The following is a 22,491-nucleotide window of genomic DNA, read 5'->3' on the forward strand; positions in this document are numbered from 1 at the left end:
CTTGAGGAAAAGATAGCTATCCGTACTTTTGTAGGCTTTCATTTTTTGTGCGGTGTAAGGTGACGGAGATATGTAAATATATAGGGGTCATCCCTATGTTCCCCGGCTCCTATGTTCCCCGCTAAGGTTAGGGTTAGGGTTAGGGTTCCCCGGTCCCATACAGAGCGGGGAACATAGAACCCGGGGAACATAGAACCTGGGGAACATAGGTACGCTCCCAATTTATATATGTTTCCTGCCCGCCAGGTAACCATGGTAATCACGTGACTGCAAAGTATGAATTATCAGTTCTGAGAACTTCCATCATGATGCACTGTGTCATTGAAAGTCCAGTTCAGACCAACTTGTGTTGTTCTGCAGTGGTTTGAAACCTACCGGTTTACAGTCCAGTTCACACCGCTGAAAGATTTCCCTGCAGCATTTAAAAACGGGTTTGTCTCATCATTTATCTTTGGTGGAGAGGACGTGATTAGCTTAGCTTGCATAAAGACTAACTAGCCTGGCTCTGTGCAAAGTTTAAACATGCTGTATCTTGTTTGATTATTCTATACATAAATTGAAATGTAAAGACGAGTTACATGCTGGAACTATTTCTTGGCGGACAACTTCACAAAGTCTTGTTGTAGCAGTGAGGTTGCCAAGTTTAGTACAATTGTGTCTGCACCGAAACCAAAACCAGTGCTCCCCGGCCGTGTCTGGGCTGTGGCCGGACTGACTGAAGCGCTGGCAGATGGATATTATGGTGAATCCCTGACTTGACAGGTAAAAATTAACCCTTAAAGTCAAACCAAAGTTACAACATCTTTAGCCTAATATGACATATTTATGCACTACTGAGATCCAAATACACACCTCTGACCCAGTACTATGTTTGCCATGACCTACAAGCTAATGGTAAAGAGCAGTTTTATATGTAAATTTGCTGATCACAGTTTATTCTGATTCTGATCCATCACATTTCCTCCATCACAACCCTCAGGAAGGATGAACATATTTTTAACTTAAACGACTGGTAAAGCTCCAAGAATAGAAAAGTCCTCTTGATGTTTAGCAATAGTGATTTGTGTACCATCTAGTACTACATTACATATGGATGTTTTAGTTTTTTCTTTGGTTGCACCTCTGCTGCTGCTATTAAACCCAAAATATGTGCAGGAAGGGAGCTGTATAAAAATAAGGAAACCATCTGTCCCAGCTGTGACCTCTGACCTTCTCATTTTTCACCTTGCTGTGCGCAGGGACACAAGCTCCTCACCTTTCTTTGTTCCAGGCCACATCATCTTCACCTCTGTGTGACTCAGACTGAACATGTAGTCAACTTTTAGCTCTTCAGTGTCATATGTTTCCTTCCATGGATGAGAAAAACTGGGCACCTAGCTACTGTATTGTCTCAGATGGAGCTATTTCAGTCTGCCACAGGATCTGTTTGAACTACCAGCAGACCACAGGTCCATGCAGACTTGGACATGTTTTTTTCTTTCTGTGGGATTTTTCTCATCAAGAAAAAAAATACACACTTAAGGATGGGTTTCAAGGATTCTTTCCCAGAGAGCCTGTACTCTGCTAGAGACCTATCCTTGCAGCAGCTCTGTAACTCAGATGAATACCATGACATTCTCAGCTTCATATTTTCTTCATCTTCAGGTTTACTTTGGCACCGGAGCTACTTGAGAATGTGTAGAATGTATAGTTAAAAAACCATTCCAGGAATCACTAGAAGTAGTAAAACAGAATGAGTCTGCAGCTAGCAGATATCAGTTGAAGGACACAGGTGACACCTGACAAATATCATAATATCTGCTATATTTCCAAAATTCCCAGAGCATGTTTCTTCTCAACCTGAATGACCTGATCTGTGTCTGGACTCCAGAGAGAATATATGGCCAAGCCACCTTACAAACACAGAAAACAGTACATACCGATGTCTAGTTGCTCTAGCAATATCTTAAAATTACTGCAGAACAGATTTTTCCACATGAAAAGGGTGTTTTGTTAGCCTGTATCTTTACAGTTACAGTAAGATTGTGTACCTTTATAGCAAAGTACATTATGCAGCAATACAGCAAGAAAATTTACTTTAAATTTCGGAAAGTTCTATGAAATAAGTGTGTACGTAGCAGCTTTTAACCAGAAAATGTATCTAGGCCTACTTACAGAAAATGGTTGGCTATATTCACTAATTTATAACGGTATTTTATTAGCTGCATATAAACTGGCAGTTCTGTAATTTTATGTTTTCATAGCGCAACCAACTGACCATCACAGCCATCTCTAGAGACGACTATGTCAGAGAGGACAAAGATAATGCTCGAAATGTTCCTGAAAACACTTCAGAAACAAGCATTCTGTGCATTAAAGGAGCATTTCACCCGTGGAAACATTAATATTTATTGAAAGTGGGTTATATATGTAGTCGAAATGTAACATACATTTTGAATTTGGTGCCTATTTGACCGAGAAAAGACAGAAAGTGACTTTAGGGCGCATTTGTATTAAAGACAACAACTCCCACAACGCACAGCTCAGTGCAGTCCCTTTAAGTGCAATGTGTAATGGTTTCATAACAGGTTGTATCAGCCATACACTCATGGAGCTTGCTCATCTTATAAAAAAAGCAAGTAAAACTGAAGTGATTATAGATGACAGACAAAGAGCAATATATTGAGCTTATTCATTGGACATTTTCTCTGTGGTTCTGTGTCGACATAGACCTCAACATGTCATCTGAACCTGCCAACAATACGTCAGAGTGGAGACAATGACAGACGCTGCTCCTCCGTCCTGTCAACAACAGCTTCCACACATCTGTGGAAAATATGTTTAGTACTTGAAGCCTTTGAGGCAGACATATTGTAGCCATTACCCAGACATGTTAATGTTGTATCCAGCTCTTTTATGCTCCCGCCCCTTCACGCCTCCCCACCGATCTCGATCTCTTTCTCATGGATGGTAAATATGTTCTACCATGTAACCCAAGGTACCTGCACATGTATTTAGCTATTTTGGTGAAATATGAATAAGAAAACATCTCAGAATATCAAGTCACCCCTTTAAGATTTGCTCCAGTAATTCCATCCACACACAGTCAGTTGTGGCTGTCATGCTAATCCTCTTAGCCCCATTACCAACAGATGACTGAGGTACTCCAAAGCTGCCATTCCTCTATATGCTTGTACATTATGTCATGCAGCCCACCAGTCTGTAAACAGTACACCAAGGACACTGAGATACTCCATGAATACTGTGCAGTGCTATGAGGCAGGTGCTTTTCAATTTCCCAAAATAATAAAGCATCATTCTTATTTTCTGACACAATAAAACTTTAATTGTTTAATGGAATTAATTTACCCAAATAATTATGTATTTTATTTAGTGCTGTCAAACGATTAAAATATTTAATCGCGATTAATCGCATTAATGTCATAGTTAACTCGCAATTAATCGCACATTTTTATCTATTCTAAATTTCATTCATTTTAATGCTCTTATCAACATGGAAAAGTGGATCAGCTTGCTTTGTGCAAATGTTGTTTTTATTGAAAAATCATCCATTGTCGCCTGGCTTTGACGAGGGGGTGGAGAATTCGAATCAGCTATGTGCTTGGCCATCAAGTGGTATTTCAGACTGGACGTGCTGCGATGATAGCTCAGTTCACAACGACAAAACACACAGATCACTTTGGTCTTGTCAATGGAACCATTTGGCAACTTTTTAAAAGTAAACTTTCCATTCAGAATATTATTGGCATCCATCTACTACTCTTAAACAAGTGTGTGCGGCGTGCCTGTTGTTTTGTTTCCGGTCTAGCTAGATCCGGTGTGGTGTTGTAGTTTTTCTAACGTTACTAGTTGTTGCAACAGCATGTGAAAAAAACTACAAAGTGTGCTAGGCCAAAAAGAACGTTAATCTTGTGATAAAAAAATTGACGCCATTAAAATGGGTTTGCATTAACGCCGTTAATAACGCGTTTAACTGACAGCACTAATTTTATTTCATTTGTACAGAATAAAATCATTTGAGTTGACCAAATAGCATTAATGTCATTCAATAAGGGCCGGTGTGTAGGATTTAGTGGCATCTGAGAGATGTAATTGCCGCTAGATATAATTCCCTCGCTTCACTTCTCCCTTCCAAGCACTAAGAAGAAACTACAGTGGCTGTGAAACACATGAAAAACTTGAAAAGCCAGTGTTTGGTTTGTCCCTTCTGGGCTACTGTAGAAACATGGCGGACATTGCTCATTCTGAGGTAACATCCTGATGAATATTCTATTCCATTTCTGACAATAGATCCTCCTAAATGTTACACACTCAACCTTTAATTTAAGGTAAAGACTTCAGTTATAGGCTTTCAAAGTATTTGGTCAATTTTAAAGGGTTAAATGATTTAAAAGAACTTAACTCACAGAGATAATCCATTAAAATCCCTTATTATATTGCTGATTGGTTGTTTTCCATTCAGGCCCAGTGGATTCTTGCAAATGACATTAGGAGCACTAGGAGCCAGAGGAGGCTGATTTTTTCACAGATTATCTGTCTCATGTTCTACTGTCAGGATATAGTGAAAGTTTCAACAAATATGACAAATAAATTCATAGACGTTAGCTACTGCACTTTAAATAATCCTGTTTATATATCTTTGGGCCAAGTTTATTATGACTGAGAAGAGCATGGCTAGTACTGACAGGCAGTGCTGTATCAGTGTTGATCAACAGTCCTACTGTGTTACAGTCTAGTCTACCTTGTGGCACTGTCCAAGAGTCCAGCATCTCTCTAAAATGATTCATATGTATACGTTAAGTTCAAGGGCAGGAATTTCCCTGCAGAGTCAAAGAGATATTGTCCTCCTCTCTGCTCTCTAGGTTGCCCGGAGCAACAAAACACGGCAACATTGAGCATCATCCCTCCCTACAGCCTGACCTTTCTCACTGGAAACTGTGAAGGTCAACTATGAGGTCCCTGTAACACACCCTCCTTTGATAAAGCACCAGTTTAGGAGGCACTCGCAGACTGAGCGGGGGCAGGGTGCTCGCTTCAAGGGAGCTTTAAATTGAACAAGAATATGATTGTCTGTCTGAGCAGCGAGCTCTTATCTGCCGGCCGCAGCACTAATCACCCTGACAGCGCGCCTCAGTGGGACAGGAGTAGCCATTTTAGATCGGGCATCCACAGAGCGCCCTGTGCTTGTGAATTATGCATGAGGGGAAGACAGGCGTTACGGCAAATTACACGTCCTGGTGCTGCTGTGATGTCATCAGCAACCAATAGGGGGTTTTGCTGTGAGTCATGTTGTTCCGGTCCATGGGCAATGACAAAGAGGGGGCGTGTGTGTAGGTGTGGATGTGTGTAGGTGGTGGAGTGTTGATATATATCATATTTCACCAGCAAACTGAGCTCCAATAGAGATTTTTACAGCAACGCCTAAAATATTTAACAAAATAAAGCCAGAAACCTTACTGGACACACACACACACATTAAAAAAACAAAACACTGGCCATCACATACCATGGTGCTCATCATCAAGTTTGGATGTAGAGCCATGTATGGTTAGCTTAGCAGTTGGTTGGGTGTTTGAGTGATCTTTAGTGGTGTTTGTTGCTGGCTGGCGCAGGTTTCTCTTGTTGCTTCCAGTCAAATTGCAAATGCAAATTTCTTTTAGCTAGGTGAGCCTAGCTTAGCATAAAGGCTGGAAGCAGCCACAGTAGGAGGAAACAGCTCACCTGGCTAAAATAATAGACCTCTAATGCTGACTTACATTTTCTATTTCAAAAATCAATCTATTTATCTATCTATAAGTTGCAAGCAGTGCATCACAATTCTTCAAGCCACAATCAAAACAAGGATATTAATGTTTTGTTGTTGTTTGTTGTGAGGAAGCCTGCAGCTGACTGAAACTGAGAGAACTGATGATGAGCTAAATGCAGTGGTTATTGAGCAGCATCAGATGACTATGTGATGTGCCACTCCCCATGATCAGTCTCCAGTAATTTAACACAGCCAGGCGGAGCTGAGGTCAACTTAGATCAATTATGTCCCATCGTCTGAGCCTCTTGCTGCTCCTGCTGTATGCTCCATGTGACACTAACGAACATAACAATCAGACGACTGATGGGCTGTTTGTTGACTGTCTCCACAAAGACATAAGAGCGAGGAGGATGAGCTGTAGTTGCTTTAAAAATCAATAAGGGGAGGAGGAAATTCCATTATCGAGGCATGTGGCCGTTCGGGGTAATAGTCTAACAGTTAGACTCTAACCACTGCCTGAAGCTGTGCAGTGGTCCTGCAGACAGCTCTGTGGTTCCTGCAGGAGCGAGTGAGCTCCCTGCTGGCCAATGAACAACACTGAAAGACAAATAGAAGCAGAGAGACTGCACATAACCTACTATATAGACTTTATGAAGTATGTTTAAATGCAAAAAAAACAATAGCTGGGGCACCAAAAAAACTACTGTAAAATATATCATATAGCTTTAGTGAAGGGTTGTAATAAGGTGATCACAAAATATACGACCCAGTCAGACAGTGTGGAATAAGATACATTCCTCCAATATATTTTGTTCCACGTGAATAGAGAAAAGTTATATTTACAAAATTCACTGCCACCAGATGTCGCAAAGCACCAGCATCCCATAATGGGTGCCATTAGACTCCATTGGCAAAACCTTCATTCAACCTTCAGACATTTTACTGAGCAGATAAAAACACACTTCAAAGTGGACAGAAACAAAATAAAACTTACCACCAACTGTCTTTGTTAGTCTTTCCACTCTTTCCAACAATCACCAACCTTGGTTTGGTTGAAATAAATCCTCAATTCACTGACGTGGATGAGAAAAGACTTACAAAACTGGCTGCAAAAGCCACAACATAGTGTAAGTACGTCCACTAAAAGTTGTAGATCTCGACAGAGATAGAGCTTTTATTTAACCAGGAACAACCGTTATACCTGACTCCACAGACAAAAACTAGTCTTTACTCTGTTCCAACAGTCACCAACTCTGATCTTGAATTAAATGCTTTAAATCTTTAATTCACCAACATAGATGAGAGAAACAGGAGCTTCGGTCGCTCTACTCAAAGATCAACACAGGCAAAGAGACTGTACTATATGTTTACATAGAAAATAGTTAGCTATATTAATGTTCTAAATCTCGTTCATATAACCTTGAAGAGGTGATTTGGTTAGGTTTAGGCAGGAAAACTACATGACTATTTCCAGATCCATTTAGTGGTAGTTCTGGAGCTTGTTGTCAGCAGCACATGGCATTTGTCATGGAGTTCTAGATGTAAAAAAAATTTTGTTTTGCTGTTGAACTGAACCTTTTGACCCGGAACATCTCAAAAACAAGACCAATAAGAATGCCTATGGAGCTGGTGGTGAGATCACTGCTGTTCTCAAGGTCAATACTTAAGCTTGAACCCAGCATGGATGAGAAGTCCTTAAAGTGCTGAGAAAAAAAGGAAATTTCAACATCTGCAATTCCATAACAACTCCATCTGCTGATGAAGATCATATGATATGGTCAAAACAACTACCTTCAGGCTTTTAGCTGTCACACACGTAGTATGTTTAGTGAACTGCAGTGTGGCATTCTCATTAAGACTGTATGAAAAGACTAGTGTGAGCACTAAGAACAAGAAAAAGAAATAAAAAGCATGCAAATTTCAATAAATGACCAGGTGGTTAATGATTGAGCATCGTGTAATGAAAGATGAAAAGAGGACTTCACTAATAGGTGAAAAATCCCCAAATCCACACAGAGAAAGCAAAAATATCTAGTTTAATCAACACCTTTAGGCAGCCTGCAAACACTGTTAGCAGCCTCCTCTGTCAGCCCGGCTCCCACTATATCAATCCAGGCCCCCTTTGCTTCAGTTTCCATAGCAACGCTCTGCAAAGGATCCTCCTCCATCACCCCCTACCCATCACTCCCCTCTGCTGCTGCTGAACGATGCAGGAAGTGCAGAGATGGAGGATGCCGTGCGACAGTCTCCAGCGTGGCACATTAACCTACTTCCCCAACCTGCCGGGGAAATAACCCGGACGCTGAACGGGAGAGAGAGGGAGAAGAGGATGTGGAAGAAAGGGGGAGGGAAGGGAGATGGCGCAGAGGATGGGAAGAAGGGAAGGAGGAATGGTGGAAATGCAGAGGGGATGGAAAGCAAGGAAAGGGGGAAAATGAGCGAGGTAGAGAAGGAAGGAGAAGGCTGGAGAAATCTATGAAATATTGATCTTGTAAATCTTGTAAATAAAATATGGGATTTTGAGTCATTTACCAGCAGAAATGTTTGCACATAACAAAAGTATTGAAAGCCTTAATCATACTAAGGTACTACAGGATGTTCACTATAATTGTATTCTTGTAAATCTTTTCAAAATAAAAGACAGAAAATCTGATCCTGATCTCACTCAAATCAAACACAAGCAAATCTCATTAACAATGAATTTAAACAGTGAAACACACCAATTCATTTATCTTATCGAATGTGCTGATAACCACAGAAAAAGCAACAGCATCGATCAAACTCAATGACACCCTATCCTAAAGACACAGTTTCTCTTCTGCCCATGTGCAGAGCATCCCTCTGCATTCAGTGGTCCTGATGAGAGGATGGAGAGTCCCTGCCTCCCTCTCATCTGCTCTGCTTCCTTCATACTTACAACCGATTCAGTGTCCAGGAAAAGATACGACCTTGTAACACGTCTTCCACACTTGGACTATAACAACGGGGGCGGGGGGGAGAACATGGCTCTCCCGTACAGAAGGAGACACTTGAAAAGCAAAAAAAGCTCCAGCCATGTGAAAAATGAAGAGGTAGATAGAAGGGGGGGGTAGGACTGGGACGACTCACCGACATGAGTGATGACACACTGCACCCTCTGTAGCAGCTCCTGGACCGACATCTCGTCTTCTCTCAGCCAGCACAGCATCTCAGGGTGTGGGTCTGCATCCACTCTCCTCCCCTTCGCTCTCTCGTCGCTCTCTCTCTCTCTCTCCGCCGCCACGCCTCCTCTTGTCACCCTGCCTTTCTTTTATTCCACCACAGTCTTTTGCGCTGTAATCCAATGTTTTTTTCCCCTATGCTTTTGCTTCTTGTTTCTTTATTTTATTTATTTATCTATTTTTTGGGGGGGGGGGGGGGGCTTATGCTCTCCTCACCTTCATTACAGCTTCTCCAAAATCCAAACAATCACAAAGCCAGAGGGTGGCAGGGATGATGGCCACTCCCAGCCAGTCAGCAAAATAGTGATATAATCAGCGTGTGAGCCAGGCACAGGTGAAATAAACAAGGCAGCCAGTCAACCAGACAATTAACACAGCAGCCAGTCAGTCAGTGAACAAAACAGACTATTAGTTTGTCAGCCTGACAGCTGGCAGACAAGGCAGTTAGAGAAAAACAAGCAAGAAAATCATGAAAGAACAGAGCCAGTTTGTCTATATTTACTAATACTAATTTACTTTAAAAAAGCTGTTTAGTCAACTAACCATCAGACCGTTAATCAGTCCTTTTTGGGATGCTGGCAAACAGATCCAAAAAGTGAGAAGAAGCCTCAAAGTCAAAAAATCCTCACAGCAAAAAAAAGAAAATGACACTCTATCCCAGACATGCCAAACCTGGACAAAAAGAAAGGATGCTCCTGTGTATATTCTCCCACTGTAGGCAATCACCAGGCTCTGGGTAATGAAAGCACTGCTGCTGCTGCTGCTGCTGCTTTGATGGTTCTCTGCTCTAATAAAGAAGCTGAGTCACAATGAGAAAAAAACGAATCAGAGGGCTGCTATACCTGCCTGCAGGGCGGGGGAGACACACAGAGAAACAGAGGGGAGGGGAGGGTGGTGGATGCGGTGGGGGTTAATAGGTCTGTGAGAGAAATCCTGGTGCCTGGAGCTGGGGCTGTATATGGACTGGAGCTAGTGACTGATCCTCAAACTGAAATGTTCCCTCATTCTTATTAAAGAAAGGTGAAATAACACAGAAGATCATTTGAAATAAAATTAACTGATCATTTTTTTTAGACAATAACCATAAGCCTCGGATTTCTCCATCATTATCTCATAAGGGCTGAAACAAAACAAATCAATAGCCCCCAACCCGTCATTCATGCTTTGGCTGTCTGGGTTCATTCAGTTCTACCAGAGGCCACTCTGCTGATCCTGCTCCATGTTTTGATCAAAGCAAACAAACAATGCCAGGCGGGGGCATTAGCATCTCTCTCTGAGCCTGATGGCTCCTGGGACTGTGGAGATTGCCTGGGAGACGACCATTAACCAGAGACATCTGCACTCAGCCTCACCCTGCCAGCCAATTACAGACCCTGCTCAAACAGAAGCAGCAGCTGGCAGACAAAGCAGAGCATAACACTGGGCAATGTGTGCTGTACTCACTGTAGTGAATGGTTTTTTTTTAAATGGCAAATTCATAAATAACTGACAACAAATGCAACGTTTAATTTATTCTTTATTTCATCTGTTTGGAATATAATATGGAAGCCCATTTCCACCAATGTGATGGGGTGGGTGGGGGGTGGGGGGGAATAAGGTCATTATAATGACAAACTTTCAAAAAATATTGACTTAGTATCTCAAAATAATGAACTAATATCACAAAGTCATTATTCTGACATACTAAATGTGTCATTATAATGACTAACAGATTTTTTTTCTTCCATAATATGATAAGAAATGGTGCATTAACAAAGCAGAGTAATACGAGATGAGAGAATATTGGGAGGGGAGGAAACAAGAGAGGAAAGGAGAAGAAAAGGATGGGAGGAGACCTGAGCGAGGAAAGGAGGGGCAGGACCAACTCCAGCATCCGCAGCATCTGATTGGACGACACGAGATATCGTCAACGGAAGTAAGTTTCTCCGCCAGAGCGGGAAGACAGAGCTGCTGCCGCTGTTCCACATGTCAACAACCGGACTGTCCCTGACGCTGAGACTACCGGTTATCGTTTAGGTTGTGCACGCAGTAAGTAACTTTCACTGTGGTATATTTAAGTCAGAGTTTAGTGTTAACAGCGGTTGATATATAAAGGAAGAATCAACGGCTAACAGTTGGCTAATACTGTCAGCTAATAGTAAACAGGCTAACTTAACGTAGCTCATTGTTGTTAGCGCGTCAGTTACTATTGTAACGTTATGTAACGTCTGCTATAATGTAACGTTATTTCATTGCAGCTGCGATGTCAGGATGAGTCAATAATTGTCATGTTTAATGCTGAAGGTCAACGGTTACTTAAGTTTACTAACGTTAGGATTATTCACAACAACGTTGATTCTCGGTGCTGAGAGGCGGTAACGTTGCTGCCAGACTCTATTCAGAAACTGTTCATTTTATTCTCATTCTTCTCACATCTGACATGGGTAACTTACACAGTTCGGAGAAAATGGCATTGAGATTATGTTTAACTCCGTTAACTGTACAGTTCGGTGTCATCCACCAACGTATTTACTTCATTAATAACAAGTTAGGTGACTGGTAGCAAATGTTATCGACTGTAAAATGAAACCTGTTGAATGTCTCTTTTACAATCAGACTAATGTTACAAGACTGAGTTTGGATCTTGTAGTGTCAAACAACGTACAAGTTAACGTTAGGTCTTTATAACTGTAACATTAGACTTTATGGTGTTATTTGTCGACATAGAACGCCTTTTTAAATGATCGATTTTTTAAATGAAGTTTGGTACGTACGCGAGTCATGTTAGTTCAATCGCTCTGACAGATGATTCTGCAATACTGTTAAGTCCCTGGTGGTACCTTCTCATATTACAGACACAGCTTGGTTTTAAGTAATATTTGTCTAATGTGTGTGTCTGTTTGTACACCTGTAGGTTTGTTTCTCTCCAGGTGTTCACTGCTTTTACCAGAATCAGGAGGAGTCATGCAGGCCTTTCTGAAAGGAGCTACTGTTCAGTCTACCAGACCTCAGAAAGACAAGGCAGCAGCAGGACCGAGTACAGAGAAGAAAGCCAAGGCTGTTCCTTGGGTAGAAAAATAGTAAGTGTTAACTACAAAGGTACAATATGTCAGTATGGGTCTGCATCTGTAGCATGAATACAGTAGAATCACAAGAACTGGGTGCAGAACAATTCACAATTTATTCACAAACAAAAACATGACTGAAACATCATATTTCTTATAAGACTGTCATCATTATGTATATACAGCAAGCTCAGGTTATCTCATATAACTACAGGCTGTTAGATGATTCAGCTTGATTCAAAGTAGAACACAGACATTTACTTTAATTATCAGTGTCATCACTGAAAGAGCAGGAAGGTCCACACAATGATACATCTGCTTAAGACATCATTCTGAAATCCGCAGACTGCTGGCTAACTAGCATTAGCGTCAGGTAGCACACTGCTCTGTCGCCTGCCCTGTCTTTTGCCTTTCGTAACAAGATGGCACCTTGCCAACAAACACAAACCGAACCGAACGTAAATGTGGCCGTTAAATTCACTACGGATAACCAGAGCCAGCTAAACACCTGGAGTCACGGCAGTCCCCTAAACTGTGACAGGTGCGCAAATTAATGGACTTTATTTGATATATCACACCGCCCTACTTCTGCTGTAATGGTATACACTGTATTAGGTACACCTGTACAGTCTAAGGCAATCCAATACAACTGTTCTGTCATAAAGTCTACTTTTATGATGCCTATAATGTTCAGCTTTTGTTGACACTATCCTTGAAAAGATTGTTGCGGACCAGCTCCTGAAGCTGGTAGGCGGTCATAGAATCTTTGACAAATTCCAATCTGGTTTTCGCCAAAAACGTAGCACCAAGACAGCATTACTGAGAGTGTCTAATGATATCCTTATGCATGCTGACAAAGGTGAAAGCTCCATCCTTATTCTTCTCGATCTGACTGCAGCCTTTGATACCATCGATCACGCCATTTTACTGGATAGATTACAGAACTGGGTTGGCATTTCTGGTACAGCTTTAAACTGGTTTAACTCCTATTTGACTAATAGAGTCTTTAATGTCTGCATAAATAATCATGTTTCCTCCCCTGCTTCCCTGCTGTGTGGTGTCCCTCAGGGGTCGGTTCTTGGTCCAGTTCGGTTCTCCCTGTACATGCTTCCTCTGGGTCATTTGTTCAGCTGCTGCCATGACATGTCATACCACCGTTACGCAGATGATACACAGATCTACTTTTCTGCGGAACCCAATAACCTGAATCAACTGTCCTCGCTCCATGAGTGTTTAGCTGCCACCAAAGACTGGCTGTCTCTTAATTTTCTCCACTTAAATCCTGACAAAACTGAAATCATTTTATTTGGCCCTGAAAACTTTGTCACTGCAGCTGATCAGTTTATTGGTCCACAACGCACTAATATTAAACCCACTGCTAAGAATCTGGGTATCATCTTCGACCGGCATTTGACATTTGACCTTCATGTCACAAAACTTGTCCAGTCCTGTTTCCTGCAGCTATGAAATCAAAAGATTCCTGTCCTCCAGTGATATGGAACAATTAATTCTCAGATTCATTTTCTCCCGTCTAGATTACTGTAACTCCCTCTACACGTGCCTCTAGTCAAGCTTCGTTAAACCAATTACAGTTAGTACAAAATGCAGCCTGAACCAGAACCAGCCGTCTGTCCCACATGACTCCTGTTCTTGCATCCCTTTATTGGCTTCCGGTAAAATTCAGAATCAACTATAAGATCTTACTGATCACCTATAACACACTTCATGACCATGCTTTACAAACCAGCATGACCAGTTTAATTTCCGATCTTCTTGTGCCTCATTCCACTCCTCGGCCACTTCACCTCTCAAATCTCTGCCTTTTATCCGTTCCCCGCTCTAACTGTAAAACTAAAGTTGGCCGTGCCTTTGCTGTTCTAGCCCCAACATTGTGGGACAGTCTTCCCCATTCACTCAGATTCACTGAATCTGTGGACTGTTTCAAGCAGCTCCTCAAAACGCTTCCTCTACAGGCAAACCTTTTTATAGATCTCCTTGTTTGTTTTCTCATCTGTCGTCTCTCTTTTAATTTATCCTTCCCGCTTGTTTTATCTTCCTTATGTTTGTATTTACATGCTCCATATGTATGTTTGATTGGGTATGGATATACCCTTATGTATATTTGTTATTTGTAAAGCACTTTGGATCTCTGTGTCAAAAAGGTGCTATATAAATAAAGCTTTACTTACTTACTTAGTTACACTGTCGTAGAGGCGTTCATTCATGTTTTAGCAATGAGGTCATAGTTAGTGGTGTTCTGGACTGCATTATATTGAGGTGTTTCTAACATTATGGCCCATGTTTATAAATGGGAGAGATACAACATTTGAAACACTTATTATACTCAATATAATGTAGTCCAGTACTACAACAACAACAACAACTTTCAGGGTTATACAAAATTAACTTAGCCGCTAGGTGTCGCACTTGAACACCAGCATCTCAGACCAAAACAATGGACACTACAGCCCACCGGACTCCATTGACAAAACCAAATATTTACCTCACAGAAAATACACACTTCAAATGGGACAGCAACAAAATAAAACTTTCCTCTCTTCCAACAATCACTAATGCTGGTTTAGTCAAAATAAACCCATATTTCACTGAGTAAATGAGAAAATAGCTGCAAAACAGGCTGCTATGGCTGTCATGCAATGTTAGCTGATCGGTGGGGGCAAATACACCTGTCAAAGTACATCCACTGAAAGTTGTTTTTGCCACTGACAGTCTCAGAAACAGTTGTAATATCACTGTCACTCACTACCAGACTCCATAGACAAAAATGTACCTCACATATTATTGTAACATCATAACTTCATTCAAAGTGGACAGAAACAAAATAAAGCTAACCAGAATGGTCTCAGTTAGGCTTTCCACTGTTCCAACAATCACCAACTCTGGATTGGTGGAAATAAACCCTTAATCCACAGGGTGTGAGGTCATTCTCTGCTCAGGACACTATGACTCCACTATATCTTTGTATAGCTTCATAAAGACAGACGCTATGGCACAGCTGTTATTGGATTGCATTCGATCAGGTGTACCTGATGAAGTGGCCACTCAGTGTGTATAATCTGTGCTGATGATGCATCAAACATTGCAAGGCTATATCAGATGTGTCTGATTAAAGAGCCCACAGGCTTAATGAATATTAACAGGCTGTGTTTTTGCAGCAGGCCGAAGTGTGTGGATGAAGTGGCCTTTCAGGAGGAGGTGGTAGCTGTGCTGAAGAAGTCTCTGGAAGGAGCAGATGTAAGTATCAGCTTCTTGTGGTGGTTTTTCCAGCTACCCCTGTATCCCAAGTGCAAGTATCACCCAGCAGGAACATGTTTATAGAGCTGGAGTGACCTGTTCAGACTTTTCGCTAACACTTCCATCAACCCCGTAGCTGCAGGTATGAATGATGGCCTAACTAATTACAGCGAGATTAGAGATGCCCAGAGCAGTCAGACCATTCATCATGATGAACTTGCATTTAATTTCCCTACTACATTAGAATCACAATGCTTTAAGATTAAAGAGTTAGTTCACATGTGTTAGTCATGCAGAGGGGACACGCGGTTCTGAACTGTCTGGAGCCAGAAAGTAGCAGCCATTTGACTTGAAATAGTAGGGTACACACAGGTGTTACTGATGATACTAATTAATAGTGCTGTCCCCGACTAAAGAGTTTACTAGCTGATTAGTAGTTGTCCATTCATTTAGTAAATTTACAATTTAAACACAGTATAACATCATACAATCTGGTTGTTCAAAACACTGAAATAAAATAACTTCCAACTCCACTAAAACAAATAGAGACTTAATGATACTTACAAATCAAAAAACGTTCCTTCCTCCGTCTGAACCCACTGTGTCTAGTCCTGGACAGAGACGCTGTAAATCACCTGGCTCCTGATGGTGTCGGCCCCGGCTACGGTCACTGGGAGGTGCTGAGCCCAGCTCTGTTGCCCCGTTCTGGCTATGGTGCTCATTCGGGCCCCACTCACCGGCAGCTCAAAGCTCCTGCTAGTGTAAATAAACCTGCCCTGGTTCTTCAAGCTCTCAGTGTGGGTACAGTCAGCTGATAGGACCACTAACCAGCTCATGGCAGTAGCCTGTTAGCAGTTAGTACGTGCAGCAACGCTATGTTAAGACAGTTCACTCGACTATTAGGGGACAGGCCAGCTGATTCCAGTCATACAGAGTCAGGATGCTGCTGCTGTGCATGCACTAAGGCTATGTTCACACTGCAGGCAAAAGTGGCCCAAATCCAACTTTTTTGCCCATATGTGACCCATCTCTGAAAAAACCTCACTTTCATATGTGTATAATATCAATACAATGGACGAAAGCATGGCAGACACCGTTGATGGAGCTAGTCAGTGAGGTTTTGGACTTAATTAGTATTTGGGGTGACAATTCTGTTCAAGTATCACTTCCGTAAACACAGTGTGCTGCGTGTGATGTCACGTCTTCATCTTCATCTGCGCATGCAGGTCACTTCAGGGTCGTAGACTTGAGTCTGATGGCGGTCATGACAAGGCAAAACTGTGTTCAGGGGAAAAGGCCTGTTAGTTCAAACTGATGTGTTTTTAATGGAGCTCTGTGGCACAGAGGAAGGACATATATTAGGCTTTGATACACATACTATACTTATTAGTAGATACATTTGCTGCTGGGTTTGGTCTTTTTATGGGATTCGACAAGAAGAAAAATATAGACTACTGATCTATTTGAATCCCTCTATTTATTGTGCAGCATTATTTATGTAATTAATCTTCACATATATGTGTGTGTGTGTGTGTGTGTGTGTGTATATATATATATATATATATATATATATATATATATATACAAGAAATTACATTGGTATTCACAAAAGCAGTCCACAAACATCAGCTACATGGTGCATCCTTTATGTGTCGTCCTACAAAGCCAGCAGGGCACAGTCTCACTAGTTGTGCTTCAATTGCAGCTTCCCAACCTGCTCTTCTATGGTCCCCCTGGAACAGGAAAGACCTCCACCATCTTAGCTGCTGCCAGAGAACTTTACGGGTGAGTGAACTGTTAACAGAGCACAGATTTTAGCTCTTTGCATTTGCAGAAAGTCCTGTCGTGCACCTGTTTTTTGTTCATGGATGTCCCTCCTTGTCTGTGTTTGTCCTGCAGTCCAGAGCTGTACAAACAGAGAGTGCTGGAGCTCAACGCCTCTGATGAACGAGGCATCCAGGTCGTCAGAGAGAAGGTCAAGAACTTTGCTCAGCTCACCGTGGCCGGGACTCGCTCAGAGTGAGTCAGCATTCATTGTGTCACATGTATGCTCACATATAGGGGAATTTTCCTGACAGTTGAGTAAAAAGCCCTTGGTGTTGATGAATAGTTTCAGTTATAAATTCCACACTGTGTTTGTTTGTATCTGCAGTGGGAAGTCGTGTCCTCCTTTCAAGATCATCATCCTGGACGAAGCGGACTCCATGACGTCAGCGGCTCAGGCCGCTCTCAGGCGAACCATGGAGAAGGAGTCCCGCACCACCCGCTTCTGCCTCATCTGCAACTACATCAGCAGGTTAGCTGACTTCTCACAGTCATCAGACACACAGACACACTCCGCACGTGACTGATCCCGACCCGCTGTGTGTTCTCTAGGATTATTGAGCCTCTGACCTCCAGATGTTCCAAGTTTCGCTTCAAACCTCTAGCCAATCAGATCCAAGAAAAGCGCCTGCTGGAGATCTGTGAGAAGGAGAACCTCAAGTACACCAAGGAGGTAAACGAGAGAGAATGTGATGGTGTTGCTATTAGCTGTATTTCGGTTCATTTGGTCCAAACCGAGGAAAAAAGATTCATTGTTGCCTTTTAGTTCTGGCCCTACGATACTTGATCTTAAAGGCTGAGAGTTTGTTCTAAGAGTGTTTATACAAACTGTTGACGTGCTGATCAACTGTTGTGTTGATGTAAAAGGAGTAGAGCAATTTAAAAATAATCAAATAGTAGAAAAATGAGGAGCAGGAACCTGAGCAAAACAAAAAAATGGACAAAAACTATACAAAACATGTGGTGGTTTCAGGGCTTGCGAATATATGGGCAAATGTCGGTTGTTGGGCTGAGAGTTTGAACATTTTAACATATCACTCAACCGTACCCAGCACCCTTAAGAGAGCACATTAGGAAACTATAGTAAGGTTTCAGTTTTAAAATGGGAAGAAAGGGGGTTTCAGTTGGTTGCAATCTGCAATCTCACCACTAGATGCCACAAAATCCTACACACTGGACCTTTCACCATGCTGCTGCTTTCTTTGCACAGCTGCTGAAGTCAAGGTGTGATGACTGTTTCTGTTCGTCCAGAGTATCGCAGCATTGGTGAAGGTGTCTGAGGGAGACCTGCGGAAAGCCATCACCTTCCTGCAGAGTGCTGCGCGCCTCAGTGTCGACAAGGAGATCACAGAGCGTGCCATCATCGAAATAGCCGGGGTGAGACGCACTTCTGTGTCATATAGGAGCCTGCAGGAACTGACGATGGACCATTTATTAATTTCACTGTTTGAAACTTCATGCACAACTTGAAACTCTGCCTCATTCCAGTCATGTCTCTCATCTCTTTCATAGGTCGTTCCTCCCAAGATGATTGACAGCTTGCTCCAGATCTGCTTCAAAGGCACATTTGAGAAACTAGAGGTTGCGGTCAGGGTAGGTGTCAGCTTCTTTGTCCCTTTGTTTTTGACAGGCATTTGTTTTCTTGTTAGCTGCTCTAAATGAGATAGTTCTGGCTGAAAGTTTCAGGCTTGAAATATTTCATCATTAAAAATAAAGAAATGTGAATGTGTATTGCGTTGGCTTTCCCTCACTCCCTGTAACATCACATTCTCACCTGCTGAATTTCTCCTCTGTCAGAACATGGTGGATGAAGGCTACGCAGCCACACAGATCCTGAGTCAGCTCCATGAGTCGATCATAGAGGAGCAAGACCTGAACGACAAGCAGAAGTCAGCCATCACAGAGAAGATGGCGGTGAGTGGTTGTCTTTATTGTTACTGTTGGGACTACAGGGATTATTACATTCTTAATAAATATAATATCAAGCTTCAGGAGGAGATCCAGATAAAGACAGAGGGGTAATCAGTTGTATTCAGGTGGCGATGTGTGAAGAAAATCTCACTGCATAACAGAATCCGTCACGTGGAAGTTAATGTGCTTGTGTCTCCTCTCTGGTTCAGGTCGTTGGCAAGTGCCTGTCAGACGGTGCAGACGAGTACCTGCAGATGTTGAGTCTGTGTTCAGTCATCATGCAGCAGGCCTCCCAGAACAACTGACACTCCACAAAGCACTGTCTCCTCCCCAGGGAGAGCACGGTCACCTGCCTCCAGGGGGGACCATCACACTTCGCTCAGAGTCCGATCTGGAGCTTGTTCACACAGTAACAGTCCGGGACCAGATGATAGTGCTGCTGTTTACTGACAGAGAGCAGAGCTGTCTAATCAGAAACAGTCTCCCTCCACTCTAGGATGAACACACAGTAAATAATACACAACCATGTCAACATGCTTTCAAAATCTGTTACCAGTAAATCCCCCATCAGATGTCTATTCCTTACCTGTCATATAAACTACTTCTCAGCAGATCTTTGTACACTTCTTGGAAATTAATAAATAGTTTTTGTATCTTTTTAGTGTTTGTTTCAAAGTCATTGCTAATGGTTAGGACATCTACAATAAGTTCACAAATGCAATGTCCAATCCATGAACACATAATACTCACTGCTTACTTGCATGTTAAATGGCAGGGAAAGGTTAAACTAAAGCAGATAAATAACTTGGCAGCTGCCCCCACCTGGCTTGTTGGGAGAATTAACATTTTAGTAACACTATGAAACAGCTGTTTTGAAGACATGATTGGAAATCCCAATCAGGAAAAAAGACCCAAAGAGGTTTTATCCCAGCTCCCCATATTGTCAGTCCTGGCAGTCCTCACTTAGAATAAACATAACCACCACTGTGTACCCACGAGTGTTTAACAACGTCCAAAAGCAAAATGAGACAACAGTTAATGGACTGAGTCAAGATATATGGACATACTACAGTCAGTCTTTTATGCTGTCACATTGTGGCTTTTTCTCATACCATCAATCAATGAATCAAATTATGTATTCATGTAGCACCTTTCATATAGTCATAGTGCAGTACAAAGTGCTTCACAGGTGACTGACAAGACGATAAGACAATGGAATAAAAACTAAGGTAGATTTAAAAATAAAATAGAAAGCTAAAAATTTCAATAAAACAATAAATTTAACAGGTATAACATTAGTGTTTAATGAAAGCTATACAGAAAACTAGATAAAATAGATTATGGGGGGAAGCAAAAATAAAATCAATAAGAAGAGTAAAAAATATTAAGATTAAGGACATATATTCAAAATAAATGAATGAAATTTACAAGAAATTCTGAGAAAATAACTGAATGATAAGGTAAATAATGTTTGAGGTAAGTTTGGAGTTTACATCTTACCATGTCAACACTTGGAGCTGCCTTTTGGGTTAAGTGCATAAAAAAAAGTTCCACACATACGATTGCCTTTGGATACAAAGACACACGTGGGTCACTTTATGTGACTCATGAGTCACTGGTAGGGCAGAAAACAGCGCCCTCTACTGAGGGATCAGTGGAGAGGAGACAGTCAAGGTACCAGAAAGTAAAACTTCCGGCAGACTGTCAGCCTAAATAAGACCTAACCTCTAGTTCAACTCCCTTTTTCAGTGTGTTTACGTCAGCTAAAATCAACTACCTGTTTGGTCACACACACTGATACTGTCTGGTGTGTGTGGAAGCTGCTGCTGGATGTGATATCAGATCCACTGTGTTTTGGACCATTCAGTGGAGCATGGACTACTGTAGATAATGTTCAAGGTATCAGTGGAGAAAAGGGCAGTGTTTGCTAAAAAGACAGACAAATTAGTCCTCCAGCAGCTGGTCATAACGTTTTATTACAGGTTATAGACAAAAAATGTCAAAAAAGTGGCCAAAATAACGTACAAAACCCTGACAAGAACATTTAGTATTACTTCAAAGATTTCCTTTATAAATACCAGAAAAACTATCAGTATTACTATGGTAATTCTATGTTTCACGTTCCCTCTTTGTGAACCTCTGTGTCTGTTATAGGCCAGATGTAGACCCCACAACCAAGGGGTTCTCCTGCTAGTAGGGGGGTTTCTGTTTCATGTTTCCTACTAATTGTTTTGTGTGTGTTTAGCCTGAGTAAAAGCTAAGTTCAGTTCAGTCATTGTATTCTCCCAGATGGGAAACATCAACACGAGTACAGACAAAAACAAAAGTACCAAAACCTTACCAAACACAGAAATGTATAATTTATTCATACACTATACAGTAAACATACATACAACAACAACAATGCTGAAATAAAGCTAAACTATATGTGCATATAAGACGCTAGAAATTGGCAGTGCAAATGAAGCAGGGATATTGCACAGGGAACAAAGGCGGTTTTACTTGTATTGCACTCTAAATCTACAGACTGAGGGAAGAGTTTCTGAGATGGTGGGTGGGAGGATTTCCCTCTGTTATCACTGACCATATCCTTGCTCTTTGTGGTGTTTAATTTGAGAAACAAAGTCATCTTCCACCGGCCCATGCTCAGATTCATCATTATGGAGCAAGCTAATAAAAACTGTCATCAGTGAGTTTCAGGATGTGCCCGTCCCCATGCTGGCTTCTACAGTCACAGGTGTAAAGAATGTATAGCATGACCTTTGGTTGTCAATAACACTCTCCATCCAGAATCACAATCTCTGGGGGGGGTCCTGGTAGCTCACCTGGTAGAGCGGGTTCAACTCCAACCTGTGGCTCTTTGCTGCCTCTGCCCCTGTCTCTCTCTCTTTCTCCCCCCTTCCTGTCACTACTGATTAAAGGTAAAATAAAAACTAAAAAGAACAACCACAATTTCAGCCCACTACATATTTAAATGTTTATTGCTGCATCAACAGAGATATGTTGTTTCTGCGTTTAATTCTACTGTGAACAGCTTTTTTAAAAATGGATTATGGTTCTTTATTGCTGACTTTAATGAGCCAGAATGTAACAGAGGGTATCCTGACTAACCAGTAGCAATGTATGCCTGCTGTATTTATAATATCAGAATCACTTTATTGGCCAGGTATGTGCACACATAGAAGGAATCTGACTCCATTTTTACTTTGCTCTCAATGTACATACACAGAATAAACATAAATAAACAGGAAAGCAAGCTCAACAAAAAAGACACATGCTACTATGTACAGTTATACATGTATAAACAAACAAAAACAATAACATTTGTATACTGTAGGGACATTATATATATATATATATATATATGTTATATATGTTTGAGGAGCACATTTGCAGGCACAAAATTAAATTTAAAAAGGCTCTTACGGGAAGACACGCCGCTGCACCGCGCACACGGGTTTCCATGGTGACGCGGGGGAGGGGGGATGTTACACCCACCGGAAACGGTCTC

At 41.6% G+C, this 22,491-nt stretch overlaps 2 protein-coding genes across 2 annotated transcripts in view; one reads left to right on the forward strand and one right to left on the reverse strand.

The window, feature by feature from the left end:
- mcf2l2 (MCF.2 cell line derived transforming sequence-like 2) overlaps window positions 1-9,741 on the reverse strand; it is a 134,424-nt gene extending 124,683 nt beyond the window's left edge. Inside the window, exon 1 of the mRNA XM_051377753.1 lies at window positions 8,855-9,741. Coding sequence (XP_051233713.1) covers window positions 8,855-8,933 — 79 coding nt within the window. The 5' untranslated portion in view covers window positions 8,934-9,741. The remainder of the gene's footprint in view (window positions 1-8,854) is intronic.
- Window positions 9,742-10,839: 1,098 nt separating this feature from the next.
- Window positions 10,840-19,637, forward strand: rfc4 (replication factor C (activator 1) 4). The gene is made up of 11 exons (XM_051377845.1): window positions 10,840-10,974; window positions 11,840-12,005; window positions 15,167-15,245; window positions 16,951-17,030; window positions 17,145-17,264; window positions 17,398-17,541; window positions 17,622-17,742; window positions 18,321-18,446; window positions 18,582-18,662; window positions 18,867-18,983; window positions 19,190-19,637. Exons 2-11 carry the CDS (start codon window positions 11,890-11,892, stop codon window positions 19,283-19,285), a joined length of 1,080 nt encoding a protein of 359 aa, XP_051233805.1. The 5' UTR covers window positions 10,840-10,974; window positions 11,840-11,889; the 3' UTR covers window positions 19,286-19,637.
- Window positions 19,638-22,491: the final 2,854 nt, after the last annotated feature.

This window comes from Dicentrarchus labrax, unplaced genomic scaffold (genome assembly GCF_905237075.1).
Source record: "Dicentrarchus labrax unplaced genomic scaffold, dlabrax2021, whole genome shotgun sequence".
Classification (NCBI taxonomy): Eukaryota; Metazoa; Chordata; class Actinopteri; family Moronidae; genus Dicentrarchus; species Dicentrarchus labrax.

What these genes read in the sequence shown, in the direction of transcription:
- rfc4 (XM_051377845.1), top strand. Translation starts at nt 11,890, where the DNA reads ATGCAGGCCTTTCTGAAAGGAGCTACTGTTCAGTCTACCAGACCTCAG. An exon ending in GTGGCCGGGACTCGCTCAGA is followed by an intron (nt 17,265 to 17,397) that starts GTGAGTCAGCAT and finishes TTGTATCTGCAG; the next exon opens with TGGGAAGTCGTGTCCTCCTT. An exon ending in AACTAGAGGTTGCGGTCAGG is followed by an intron (nt 18,663 to 18,866) that starts GTAGGTGTCAGC and finishes CTCCTCTGTCAG; the next exon opens with AACATGGTGGATGAAGGCTA.